The sequence below is a fragment of the Aulostomus chinensis genome, chromosome 7 (assembly GCF_037954235.1).
Source record: "Aulostomus chinensis isolate RoL2024-O1b breed Wild chromosome 7, RoL_Achi_v1.0, whole genome shotgun sequence".
NCBI classification, from domain to species: domain Eukaryota; kingdom Metazoa; phylum Chordata; class Actinopteri; order Syngnathiformes; family Aulostomidae; genus Aulostomus; species Aulostomus chinensis.
Genome location: NC_141326.1, coordinates 12,995,001 through 13,009,484, shown reverse-complemented (window position 1 = coordinate 13,009,484; position 14,484 = coordinate 12,995,001). Strand labels below are relative to the sequence as shown.

The following is a 14,484-nucleotide window of genomic DNA, read 5'->3' as shown; positions in this document are numbered from 1 at the left end:
TCCAGCACTGTGACCTCTTTTCATTTGATTTTTGTCTTCTCACACTGCCTGAATCAATTCATGAATTGTCTGCAAATTTTTTTTTTTTACACACCATTCTATAAAACCCTCTGTTTAGTCTTTCAGACATGAAGCAAAGCCTGCTATCTACTTGTAACTCCTTGCCCCTGACATCTATCGTGCACCTCTTGCACCCAAGCTTGCAAAGACTTTAAAGTGATATTTGAGTTATTCTGATGTAGAGTTGTATGAGACACTGATGCCCAGTCAGTGGCTCACCTGCCGTAGAGAACAGGCTCCTCCTGTCTGGAGAGCCAGTGTGATGCATCTGCAGGAAGCAAAGGAAGATTCTGCTGTAGTATCACAACCAGCACAAACACGCCTTTTAGCCACTAACAAGTCCCTTTAGGACTACAGGAGTTGTGTGGTTGAAGAATGTAGTCCCCAAAGTAAACAGCTACCGAACGGGAATGCAGAGCGCCAAATATTGACTGGGTACCGGTATCTCATACGTCTTCACAAAGTCATAATAACCGAACTATACCTTTAATGTTAAAAAAGGAACACAATAGATGTCAGGAGCAACAACTCACTGTCAGGATTTATTTCTTGTCTGTAAGACTAAATTGAGGGCTAAATACACTTGGGCAGAATGTTTCATGATGAGGCCTGAGGGTTGTTTGGATAGCGAAACAAAAAGTTGTCTTCACGTGACAGGCTGAGGAAACATTTCCAGACTCCGTGATACCATAAAATGACAGCCAGTTAATTTCAAACAAATCCACACAGATGTTTGTTTCATTTAGACATTATGGCTTCAAAAACACGGAGCCCAAACAGCTTAAGGGAATTTTACCACCATTCTATTTAAACCTTCGCAATAAGTTGAAACGTCCTCTTGAAACAGCAGGAGGGCAGAAATGTTTTTGAACTTCTGAGCTTTAGCTTTTAGTGTGAATGAGAAACACTTGAGCAATAACAGCAGGAATATGGAAACTAATGGAGCGATATCTAAACACCTATATCACACCCAGTATGTTTCAGTATGAAGCAAAGAAACAAATACGAGAATCCATACACGTTTATTATGAAAAAACATCTGACATTTTTGATTGAATATCACATATTTCAGATGAAAGAACAAGCTCAACCATAAAACAGATGGAAAGACAGACCACACATGCACAGGGAAAGCAAAACTTACGAGCAAAAGCTGCTAAATATCACAAAGTTTGTCTTTGGATCTCAAAATATAAAGTTTAAATAACTTAAAATGTGGATTTGGTTACACAGAACAGAACATTTTGGTGAGGTTTTGTTTTTTTTTGTTTTTTGCCTTAATGCCTGCATTAAGAAAACTGAGGGATGGAGAATCAGCTAATGGGTAACCGTGGAAATAATGGTATAATGCTACCGAGGCTGCCCCACTGTGGTCACTTCCTTCATAGAAATGTGACTTTGATTTTTACGATTGCAAAAATGTTAAGCCAGTTTCTACTGATATTACAGAATATTGTGGCAGAATAATTGAAGAGGACCATTTATTAATCAGTGACTTCCCAATTTCCAGAGACATACCAGCATCCCAGACTTAAGAATCCCAAACCATACTGTCTCTGCCGGGCAACCTACATCTTACCCTTCTTCACTGATGTAAATGATCTGGTTTCCACAAATTTTAAAATGATTCTGGTTTTGAAGTGCTCACAAACATCTTCAGCGCACCAATCCGTTTCCTCCCTGCCGTGTCGCTTCTTTGTAACGCTAGAATGAAGGCAGAGCCAGCTAAACACACGTGACTGGCTCCTTCTGCATTCCGCAGTCACAAAGAAGTGATGCAACTGGGAAAAAAAAACACCGTTGTGTGCTGAAGATACCTATTTGTGAGCACTTGAATGACAAAATGCACTTTTTGGGTATTGCTTGCACAGTGGTTTACCAGTTTTTGTGTCGTTACTATGGACGCACCGCTACTTCTGTCTGATCTGCCCTGTTTCTACTCTAAGCAGTAAATCCAGCCTCATCGAAACATGACCAGTCTCAGAGCCACAAGCAGGACATTTAAAGGTGACACCTCCATGCTTGATGGCCCTGACTTCCAAAGCTTTCAACACCATAACCAAATCCTACTCTGTTCCTCCTGTGGACCCATGACACTCAGCCCTCTGTCCTTCCATCTGTCCCCTTCACTTCAGCCTCACTGTTGCCTCTCCTCTGCTGGACTTTTCAACAAAACTATAAGAGCAAACACATGTCAGACAACTTTGTTCTCTTGGAGAGTATTTTTTTCCACTTTCTAATCAAACACCAAGTCATTAGGCCAACGGGGTTTTCAGGATCAGTACACATTCTCCCAAATATGGGTGGAAAAAAATCAACAAAGGACCCCATGAGAAAGTTAAACTTCTTAGGTGGCTGCAGTTTTCTCTTGGGTGGTATTCATGTTTTGGATGAAATCTGTTTATAACCTGAACTTGACGATCGAAAACCGGACAACTTTGTAAAACCTTTCTCGGACGTTCTTTAAGTTTAATAATTTCTCGTTAACCCTGCCAGTAATTCATCCTCTGTCATTTCAACCACAGCAGCGGTACTTTACTCCCAAACTACTTGCAAAAAGTTTCATTATTCAGAAGAAATCAGGTCTCTATGCTCATGTAAAGGTCTTTTAGATGAACAGTTCACAAAGAAAAGAAAGAAAAGCAGTTTTTTTTCCCCTTGGTTATAACAATTATAACAAAGTCGATGAGGGTGCTAAATATAGAACACACTGGAAGAATGAAAGTAGTATAAAAGGTCACCTAATGTCAGAACTTGAGTTAATCCACATGAAGTCGATTTAACTCAGGGAGTAGATATTCTTTAAAAAATAATGATGAACATAAAAAAATGAGTGAAATGAAGCAACAAAAGTCCTCAAAACTCCCAGTTTTTATCGTTTTCAACTTAACTTGACATAAAATGCTACAGGTAGCTAAAAAAGCTGAAAGAAGAACAAAAATGAATACATACAGAGGTGAGAAGTAATATAAAAAGTAAACATCATGACTTTCACACAAACAAAAAATGATAAGATTAAAAAAAAACATTTCATGACACTAGTGCTGTAACAGGACAGGGAAGAGTAACTAGACTGAAATGATCAGGAGTATCTGGGTGATTGGTGGAGCAAATTCAATCTGCAACACTGACCGGGGAGTGTTACAATCATTATTTTCATTATAATTTGTTTTCTTGCAGCTAAACAGAAACAAACGCAGGTTAGGGCTTTGTATTTGAATACTACTACTACTAGTACTAATAGTATGGTACCTAAAGGCATGCCTGAAATTTAGGGATGCCTTGAATCACCCAGTTATTCCTCATCCAACCTCTGTAAAGATCATGATAAATAGGCTGCATAGGGAAGAACATAGGTAGCCCTGTGTTTGGGTTCATGCATATAAAGAAAATGGATAACGAGACTGATTAGTGCAAAACCTCTCAGATGACATAGGACAGTTAAAATAATCTGTTTTATCTCCCTCCCCTCCCAAATGGAACATCCCAGTATTTCCCTAAGTGCTTCCAGAACCAGACATAGTAGTTTTGCAGCTGTTGTCTTTGTCCTGTCTGGTGGCTGCTACATTTACCATAGTGATGTTTTCAGAAGCATTCATCTCTAAACCTCTGGAGATGCTCTCCTCCCTCCCCCTCCAGCAAAGTGAACTTTGGTCTCAGAAAACAGCAGGTTTCAGGGTGTGAGAAAGATTTTATGAAGGTTACTAAGAGCCTGGGCGCACCTCACATCTAATGACCAATCGTGACCCCGAGCCAAACAAATCCCTTATCACTGCTCCTTCTAGTTTCTGCCTCAGTCACGTCATCCTGTCGGTAGGCTCTGTTTCTACCCTCCATGGTTTTGTATTGAGAGACAATATATTGTTTGAATTGATAACAGCAAATCCTTTGTATGAACTGGACTAAAAGGATATGTCGGAGGTGCTGACGAGTTGATCTTTTGACTCAACTGGCAACTCCGGGCACTTTTTGCTCAGGTCTGTTATGTCTTTATTCCTTTAACTTCTCCTGCTCTTTGTCTTTGTTCACTTTCAATTTAATCAATCGTCTACATTCAGATATTTCAATAATTTTGGCATGTGAAAAACCTGTTAGGAAATAATGGCGAAAAATAAGTCTACGATTGCAGTTTGGGGTGACATTACGCTTAAGTTGATTGTATTGAAAGTGAAAGCCCTGGTCTCCTCTTCCTCCTCGTCCTCCTCAGCGCATCTTGTGTTCCACATCAGCGTTGGCCATGTTTGAGCCAGGGCTGGGGTCCTGCTGTCGTCTGGACTGGGGAGAGAGAGGGATGGAAGGATGAAAGGGAGGATGAGAGTGAAAAGGAGGGCAGGAAGGAGGACGTGTGAAGGACAGCAAGAAGAGGGTCAGAGAGGGAAGGTGATAAATTTAGTACGGATTTTCAAATATTAGTAATATTCGCAGTGAGATATAAGCACAACAAACTGTCATGATATATTGAAATTGCTGATTTTCAAACCTTATCTCAAAAATCAGACTTTATTTCACTTTAGTGCTCATCAGGTCCTTTCATCAAAACTGGAGGACCAACAGTGAATGTACGTTGAAAAGCAGCCAGCGATTGAAAAAGTTTGCAATTGTGTTAAAAAGCTTAATCAACCACTGAGTAAACATTTGATTCCTACCTATGAATAAAAGATACCCTTACGTAATATGATAGATGGGAAAGGACCTCTCATGAAAGACACTTTGTGGAAATGTAGGAGTGAGAGTGACAACTTAGTTTAGCTCCTTGGAGAAGGTTACTTGCATCCTCATGCAGATGGAAAAAAAATGTAGCAGTTCCAGAAAGCACCACTAGAGGAAGCAAGAGAGCTTTATATATGTTTTTAAAAAAACAGCTTTGTGATGCTGTTTATTCACTTCGCTGGTGTTGATATTTTGGTCAAGGTAACTGGCAGACACACTAGAGGAAAGACAGGCAGACAGATAAACTGGCAGACATACAGGCTGTCTTTCATAGATAAAACACACACACACAAACTATACCCTTAGGTCATCATAAGAAGTCACTGACATGATTTTTAAATATATTTCATGACTGTGAGCCTGTGGCACGGCCTGCTTCTGCTGTAAAAAAATACTTGTGGTTATATGTTTACACTAGCTGAGAGAGAGATGGGGGGGTTGGGAGGCGGGGGGCGAGAAGGAGGTAAGAGAGCGGGGGGGGGGGGGCGGGCGGAGCAGACAGAAATGCAGACAGAGATAGTAAAGGGGTCACTTAGTTCAACTGGAATGTAGTTTGTGTCATCTCAATGACTCACCATAATAGCAACATACACTCAGTCACATGCACACGCACACGTACAGTGTGTCATACTACCATTTTACCTCCTCACAGCCAGACTGACTCCAGGATCTGTCTGCCTCCTCTGGGAAGTTCTCCTGTGCTTTACATTTACTCTGTTTTGGATTGTTGTTGAAATAAATCCATATCGAGCCTGATTGTTGCACACAAAATGTATCTGTTTGGATGCAGTACACAATTTACATCCTGCTGTTCATGTCTGCAGGAGGCAGCATGATGCATAATTCCATCCAACCATCCATTTTCTACCCCTCATCCTCTTAAGGGTCACCCACGCAGGCACAGGGAGAACATGAAGACTCCACACAGAAATATCCTGAGCACGAGCCGGGACTCGAACCAGGGACCTTCCTGCTGCGAACCACTGCACCACCTCAAAAAGTAAATAGTTGCTGGTCTGACTGGCCTGTAAGGGTCTCTCAAGCGATGTTTTAGTACTTCCTTTTTTATTTTATTCTGTATGTTTTCCTCCCTGCTATTGTTTTCCCTCCTTTTTGTGTGATCACCTATGTATTGTCCAGTATCTCGCAGTTTTTTTCATGTGTGACTGTTGAAACCCCCCCCCCCCCAAAAAAAGTGGATTTTACTGTGAGTTTTGTCATAAATTGCAATGCAGTCTACAGTGATCTAAGAGGATTGTTTTTACTCTAAAAATGCAGGAAATGGAGGAAATTTTTTGATCGGAGGAAAAAAAATGTCTGTTTCATTTTAAGTCTTCTGCCTAAAGACAGTCATACCCCTTTAGAGGGGTTGGCTTTCTACGTCATGTTTCCACTTGGGGGGAGCACGTAACTGAGATGTGTGGTGGTGGGTGGTTGTGATTTGACTAACGTGTGATGATTGGTGTTTGTGGGAAATGTGGTCTGATCGTGAAGAGTTAGAGAAACATATTTTGGCCTAGTTCCCCAACGGGACCACATTTCCCATAAACCAATGCTTAGCTAATCTTGAGAAGTTGCTAAAAGGCTAGCTTTAGAGCTACCCTGCCCTGTGCGTTCAAGCTCTTTCTCATTAGTCCGTCTCCCCTGATCGTTTGACTAAATCAGTTGGATGTAGCTCTGCCGGTTTACTTGCCTGTTTTTCTGCTTGCTTTTATTGAAGTTCATCTCACCTCACACATCTCAGTTCCTGCCTGCCTCTGCTGCTGATTTATGCCTCCTCAAATCCTGACACTTGCACATCTTTGTACTTAGAAAATGAACTCGCAAAAGCATTAAATGTTAAAATGAAAAATGGACACTGATGCTCAGATTTTACAAAAGAATTTCGAAAAAGTTTTGCCTTTCGTGTGCCTACGCCGTCCATCTTGCACTTGACATCTTTTGTTTTCTGTTGAACTCTCAAGTTTATCTTCGATCTTCAGAGCTCATTTGTTTCTTTGTTGTCAAGAAAAGAACAAGATTGGGCATTTCAACAGATGACATTCACGATGACCCAGTTCCAGTAATTACACGCCCTTCCAATGACACAGATTTTGAATTTCAAAGCACAGGTTAATGATGATAATGATGCTGCATCCCATTTCAGGGAACCAGTTCTCTCTGATTGATATGGTTCTCTAGGACATTTTAATTAAACAATTTTCAGTGACACTTATCTTTTTTCTGCACTGACAGGTCGATGTCTGTCTTTGACACCATTTTCATTTTTCAGAATACATTTATTTTTCTACATCTGTATAGACTTTTATAGGTTTTGGATATATGAAGTAAAAAAGAAAAAAGAAAAAAAAGAAGCAAAGATGGAGTGTTTCCTGTCATCAGTGTTTAGTCCTGTGTCTTTGCAGAAGGGAGTGGTCTTTACTAATCATGAGGGCTGAAGAGTTTTCTGTATTGATCCCCATACAGATGGAAGCCTGCTGGGCTGCTATAGGCTGCTTAACCGCAACTCAATACTGGACAAGTGTGTGTGTGTGTGTGTGTGTGGGGGGGGGGGGGGGGGGGTAGTGAAGGTAGACCAGATCTCCTGTATCTGCTGAGTTTGTGCATGTTTGAGCCTGAGCGCCATCTCAATGTGTCGGTGAAGATGTGTGTGTCCGAGTCAAAGCAGGGGGTCTGATGGCGATCAATACTAATGATATATTAATGCTTTCAGTGCCAGCTCATCATTCACCACCAAATCTCTTTCTGCTGAGCACTTGGAGAAGTGTGTGTGTGTGTGTGTGTGTGTGTGTGTGTGTAGTGCAGTTAAAAGGCACACTTCTTTTCAATCTATTGCTTCTCCATCCATCATTCTGACATCTACCTTCTGACCTTGGATGACGTGAATATCACTGAGTTTGGATGAAAAATATTGACAGTGCTTTAAGGACTGAGGCTCTGTGCGTATAGACACATCGGTGTTTCTCTGCTGTTCTTTCTAGAGAGCTTCCCTGTCAGATGTAACCAACACAATGCAGTTTTGGAAATGCAATAATTGAATTGTAGCGAATAGTTAATTCAGAGAGACACGATTTCCCCCTAACAGCATTCTAAATTTAATGTAATCTGTATTGATCCCTTAGTCTGAAGGGTTTCCCCGATTGCCACTGATAACCCGAAGGTGATAGTCTGAATACTTAGTTTGTTTGAAACTGAACTCTAAGTATTTAGAGGTAAAAAGAAGCGGATTACCTCAGACGACGCTTTAGAAGGTTTGTAAATGGATGCTTCACACTAAATATATACGTGACTGGCCACCAAAATCAGTGGTGCAGAGGTGAAAACCATCTTTGTAAACTTAAGACACCAAATTATGAGTATTTGAAAGGCCAAAAAATGTTTTTTTCTTTAAGTATTGATTTAATTTGTGAGAGGTTTGTGGTTTAAGTACATTTTGTGCCTTGTGTTCGGAGCAAATATGCAAATTCTACTAATGTTTATTCAAATTAACATTTTTTTTACCACCTCATTGCATCTATTTTAAATGCCTCACCTGCACCACTCAGAGCTCTTCAAGTCCTTTTACCCTACTCTGTCATTCTGATTCACACAAATCTGTCCCTTTTTTTCCGCTATCTGAAATAAGATATTGAACTTTTATTAGACTTATAGCTCCATACTAGAAGAAACTAAACTGGATCAGTAGCAAAGTAGATAAAAAGGCAGGAAGGCAGAGAGAGAGAGAGGAGGAGGAGTTCAGAAATGCACAAAGCAGCTCAGAGCAGATCCGCACTCTAACAAGCTAAACCCTCATGCTAGGGTTCATGTGGAGACTCAGACACAGAACTCATTTTGAAACGGCTTGCCTAATTATCTCCAGTGCTCTTTATCAGTGACTACCGAATTACACACACATACCTCAATACTGAACAAACTCTAACACAAACATTCAAAGTGTTTCTTAAGAAAACTCTGGTTTAAGTCATAGAATACACCCTGAAATATCAACAGCCCAAGGAGAGCAAGCTTTCAGCACATGGATGAGCATTTTATTGTGAATCTGGCTCTTGAAAAGAGAGTCGATGATTCTTAACTTTCTTAGTGTGTTGTTTCCAAAAAGGTCATGTTCATAAAGCTTGTGAGAGGCTTTTTTATATAAAGCTCAAGTTTCTGGACTGGATAAATGCTTGCGTCAACTTTAAAAACATGAAAAGTAAGAGGTCTGCTCTAGGAATAGGATATATCTGGCTTATTAAAACTTCCCAGACTGAACTGGTTGGTAATAATATAATCACTCCTTCATAAAACTGTCTTTGTTGTACAAAGGCAGCGCTCATTTAATCTCAAAGAGAAACAGGGAAAGAGCTTTGCTTCCTGCTTGTTCTCGTTTCCTCTTAGCAAACTCATGTAGCCTCATGTCTCACCTTTGTCTCATCAGTTTTTTTTTTGTTCTAATTCCTTGTAAACTACCTAAACACACGATTTCTCGACTGAGGGTTACAAAAGACAACATTTTGTGGATATTGTCAGAATATCATCCACTTTTAAACACTTTCCCTTATTGATTTCAGCTACGAATCTTGATAATTTTTGGAGTCAAATTTAAAAAGTCTTTTACAAACGAAGCAGTGTGTTTTAAGGGATAAGGATGGAACTTCTATTGATTCAGCAGGAGACACAAGGTTTTCTTTTTCACCCAAAGCCTCGGGGAAGAAACATGAGTTCAGTGAGATGAAAGATGACCTTCATAAAAATCCCTCACTCTGTCTTGACTCTTCTTTTCCATCTTTGTGTTTTCTGCATGTGTGCGTCTGATCTCTTCATGCACTGACTACCTGCCTCCCTTTTCTCTCTCATTTCTGCAGGACCATGTGCTGCAAAGCTGTGGTGGGTCTTGCTGTGTGTGTGTGTGTGTGTGTGTGTGTGTGTGTGTGTGTGTGTGTGTGTGTGTGTGTGTGTGTTTGTCTCTCACAGAATAAAACAAACAGATACTGGGGTATCAAACACTAGTGCTACAGTGAGTCCTTCACCGTGGTACAAGGATAAAACATTGGAAGTGCATGCACATTCTCTCTCTCTCTCTGTCTGTTTGTCTGTCTCTCTCTCACACATACACACACACATACACACACAGTGTAGTGAAATAAAACCACAGACAGGCAGGTCTCTGTGGTCAAAGACATACATACAACAATAATGGACAAACACAGGAGTGAACGTCATTTAAACAGATGGACACACACACACACACACACACACACATATGCATGCACATACATTTACACACACGGGGTGGTTTAGTGCATGACAGTGTGATAGATGGTAAAAAATAAAGGACACAGACCCTGTTCTTTTCTGCTGGCTGTCTGTCTGTCATCAGTCCCAGATTTTAGAAACCACAGGGTCCTAAAAAATAAACAATTTGGGGTTCAATCGTAGGGCGTCAACTGAGGAAGGATGCCACCGGTCTCCCTAAAGCCTTGCTGGGAAAGTCAGTTTATCTGGAGTTATTTCACGTGTTTAGAGATGGTTCAACCTACAGGGTTTACACTTGCAAGTCGGAATTTGTTGTAGACCTACATCCCAGGAAAACAAACAAACAATCGAGTTGGAATAATTAATGAACTCATTTTGAGACAAATCCAGAATTTGCTCTTTACTGACCATGTTATGTTGTAATAACTCAATTTTCTGTAACCTCTGGCACAAGGTGAGTAAACTACTTTCCCTTTTGAGGCTTATGGGAAACCTGACAAAACTGAATCAGTCATTCAATAATTCAAAATCAATTATCAGATCAGATTTATTGTCAGACTGATCATGCACTAAACCTATGATTCATACAGCAGAAGGTCTACTTGGATTATAAATAACAAAAGATTAAGCACACAGGCACACAGCACACACCCCTCAGCAGCCCAAGCACTAAGCAAAACACACAAAAACCTACTGGAATTTTAACACTGTGGATCTACTAAAATTAGATTTTTGACCAATGTAAACAAACACAGATCATTACAAAATAATCACATATATCATGCTATTATAAGACATTTTACTTTTACATTTATTCAATTTCAGAGCCAAATCATCTTCTGAATAGCTTGTAAGCAAGATCGCACAGTCTGTGCAAAATGATTTGCACAGCTCTAATTTCCATACGTGAAAAGTAAGTATTTTCTCATTTCCAGTTATGGAAGTCAAACCTTGCAAAGCCAGTCCACAAATCCACCATGTGGTCCAGGCCAACGGGGATCAGTTTGGGCCAAAAATAATAAACAGAACAGAATAAAGTCTTTCATTTAATGAAAGACTACCGGCTCGTATCAGATTTGCACGGTAAGATTAGTAAAAACAAAAAAGGTAATATTAATATCATTATAAAACGACTTAACCATCAATGTTGATACCACTGTAAACCCTCAAAACAGTATAGCGCTGCAGCTGAGGGGTTGATATCAGTCACCGCTACATATTTCATGTTCTAATTATAGAGGAAGAAACCCAGCTTTGAGAAGTCCAAATGTCTCCATCTCCAGGCGTGCTGCCCCAGCTATGGAATATGCTTCAGCTTTCAGACATATTTGCTGTTTGAGCAACTCTTTCCATGAGTTTTAACCTTTCCAGGTTAAATGCATGGCCATGGCCAATTTTACATTTTGTTTTTCAAAATATTATGTCAAGTATAAGAGCAATTGAGGTTCAAGTATGTTTCAGTGGTGACGTCACATGGTCTTGAGCGACTTCTTTCTCTCATAATCTCTCCCCCAGATGTGCTTGACTCTCAGGTGCCTAAATCTGCTCGGTACAGAGATGCAACACACAGTGCTTTTCAGTGTCACATTATCATCGGCCTGTACACCAATGTTCAGTGGAACCTCTGTCTTTTTTCCTGGACCACCAAATTCAGGTTTTCAAGAATTTAGACTGGCTTTGCAAGGTCAGACCACAAGTTAGAGACGGCACACCAACAGTCCCCCTCACCTCTAGATCCTCTCGGTGTGATCGCTCTCTCTCTTCAAAGTCTCTGGTTCTGCGGCGGGCCTCTTCAAATGCTGCCTGGGCCAAAGCATCCTCATGCTACACACACACACACACACACACACACACACACACACACACACACACGTACGCGCGCGCACACACACACACACACACACACACACACACAGAAGGTTGGAATGTGTTCAGTATTCTCTATCTTCCATGATGTGACCCCAAGAGACAACACGACAGTTAATAGCCCCCACACAAGCAGTAAGGAAGAGGATGAGTGTGCGTGTGTTTGTGTGTGTATGCATCATCTATCTTGTGTTACCTGCGCCCTCTCATCATCATACTCCAGATATCCCATCCCGTCCAGCCTCTGCAGGTCAATCCAGCCTCTCCAAATCACACACACGCCGTTCAAAATCATTGGAGCCTTTAAATGGACCTGTGGAGAGACAGAGCGACATTACTGATGCAATGAATTAAAACCTGATTTTTTTGTTTGTTTTGGTATTTCATTTAATCTATTGTGTCTGTCCCCTGTTGACAAGGTCCCAAACCCTCTGCTGTCTGGGAGCTTTAAAGTTTCAGGCGATTCGCGCAAGGGGCTACATGTACAGTGGAGTGAGACCGATGCGTGTCCACAATCATTCTCAGGCTGTCAGACGTTGATCATTATCCATCCATCCATCCATTTTCTTTTGGCTTCATTGCTCTCTTAACCTCCAAGATATTCATGAATTCACGCAGCATACAAATAAAAAACAAAAAACAAAAATGACACGAGTTACAACTACATCTTACAGAACTTACAGAGTAAATGTTTGTGTGTTTGTGTGTGTGTGTGTGTGTGTGTGTGTGTGAGAGAGAGAGAGAGAGAGAGAGAGAGAGAGAGAGAGTACTGTATTGGAGGAAATCTAATTGATTGTACAGGTCTGACTGATGCAATGTGATATTAACTTTTATGCTTAAAAACATCTAACATACGTAGCTTGGGCCAGTGCTTCATTCAATAACCGTACTCACACTCTGGCAGCTAGAATTTGTCTCGCAAGTGCCTCTTGCACTCCATCCATCCATCCATCCATCCATCCATCCATCGTCATCTTCCGCTTATTCCTTACTAGTAAGGATCGCGGGGGGGCTGGAGCCTATCCCAGTGTCAACGGGCGAAAGGCGGGGTTCACCCTGGACAGGTCTCCAGTCCATCACAGGACCAACACATAGAGACAGACAACCATTCACACTCACAGTCACACCTACAGTCAATTTAGAGTATCAATCAGCCTCGTCCCCTCTTGATGTCTTTGGACTGTGGGAGGATGCTGGAGTACCAGAGAGAACCCACACAGGAACAGGGAGAACATGGAGACTCCACACAGAAAGATCCTGTGCTGGAGCTGGGACTTGAACCTGGAACCTTCTTGCTGTGAGGTGACAGTGCTGACCACTGCACCACTGTGCACCACCGTGCCACCTCATTCACTCACTTATTTATTCAAACATACAAAAATTCACTCATTTACTGACAATAAATGTCAAATCAACAACACCACTAAGCTCCTTATGCCAAGATACTACAGAGGTCATTCTTCTTTGAGCTTGTGTGGTGTTGATTTTATCTGTTAATAGGAGAACAGTAGGGATAATCAGGGAGGGGGTTACTTTTATCAACCCCCTTCTCTTCCTTATGAACCCAGATCGGCACAGTAAGCCCAGCATCAGACTGTCTGGCAGACTGCTTCGCGGCTTTCTCTACTCCCGCTTGAGTTACATGACTATGGCTCCATGCCAGCAGGTCAGTAATGCAACAACCCAATAGGGGAGTGTGTGTGTTTACTGCCACGAGGTGCAGGAATGTGCACCATGAAGGATTACTGGACCATGTCTTTGTTTAAATGTGCCTCAGCTGGTGAAGGTAGACGGAATCAGGTTTGCAGGCCATACTCGGAAAGGAGAGGATGATTGTTTCTTGAGAAGACAATCAAAATTAGCCCATGCATTTGCATTTCAGCCTTCTTGGAGCTGTTTAAGTCACAGGTTTATCTTTGAACAGGTGGATGATACATCAAATGATATCCCAAACTCTTCGTAAATGTACTGTGGTTGTTGAGGTTTTACAGTCAACAGTGTGTGTAGGTGTGTGTGTGTGTGTGAGAGAGAGAGAGAGAGAAAGAGAGAGAGAGAGAGAGAGACAGGAAGATGAGACCTTTCATAAACACGGAAGACTACACACACACACACGCACATGCACACATTGGAGGCAAATAATCTGCCGATCCACATCGGCTCAAATAATTCCAATACCCCTCCTGGGGTTGCTATGGTGACAAACTAACAAATCAGCTGTGGTGAACCCTTTAGGGTCTTTCAGTTCGTTGTTTCAGTTTTCTAGCCTGCACCTCACTTCGATCATGTCCTTGTTATCCAGGCAGACATTTTTAGGGACCGTATAAGCGACCTTGTAGAAAACAGTTGACAAAGTGAGCTAGTGGCGAACACAGTGAATCATTCAGCAGCTTCAGAGACAGATATTAATCTCAGATGGAGACAAGACACACTGCTGAAAGGAACAGGGAATACTGGACTCGACAGGAGGACAAAGTCAACTCCAGTGAAATGATATGTTCAGTGTATGCTGGATGTAACACTGTAGCAAATTTACAATAAAGCCAATAACATGTCAGTTGGCTTTATTTTGTTCCAAAGGGACGCAATGCCTGATGCACACACAAACCCTAAACA

General features: G+C 41.3%; 1 protein-coding gene across 4 annotated transcripts in view; it reads right to left on the bottom strand.

Moving 5' to 3' along the window:
* Positions 1–1,054: 1,054 nt before the first annotated feature.
* The window catches only part of cbfb (core-binding factor subunit beta), a 31,390-nt gene continuing 17,960 nt past the window's right edge, over positions 1,055–14,484 (bottom strand). The window contains exons 4-7 of one of the 4 annotated variants that reach the window (XM_086208509.1): positions 12,068–12,184; positions 11,734–11,829; positions 10,094–10,155; positions 1,055–4,335 (exon numbers count right to left, since the gene is read on the bottom strand). In XM_086208509.1, the coding sequence (XP_086064635.1) occupies positions 10,126–10,155; positions 11,734–11,829; positions 12,068–12,184 (243 nt within the window). In that variant the 3' untranslated portion in view covers positions 1,055–4,335; positions 10,094–10,125. The remainder of the gene's footprint in view (positions 4,336–10,093; positions 10,156–11,733; positions 11,830–12,067; positions 12,185–14,484) is intronic. The other 3 variants (XM_086208510.1, XM_086208507.1, XM_086208508.1) reach the window with 3 other exon arrangements.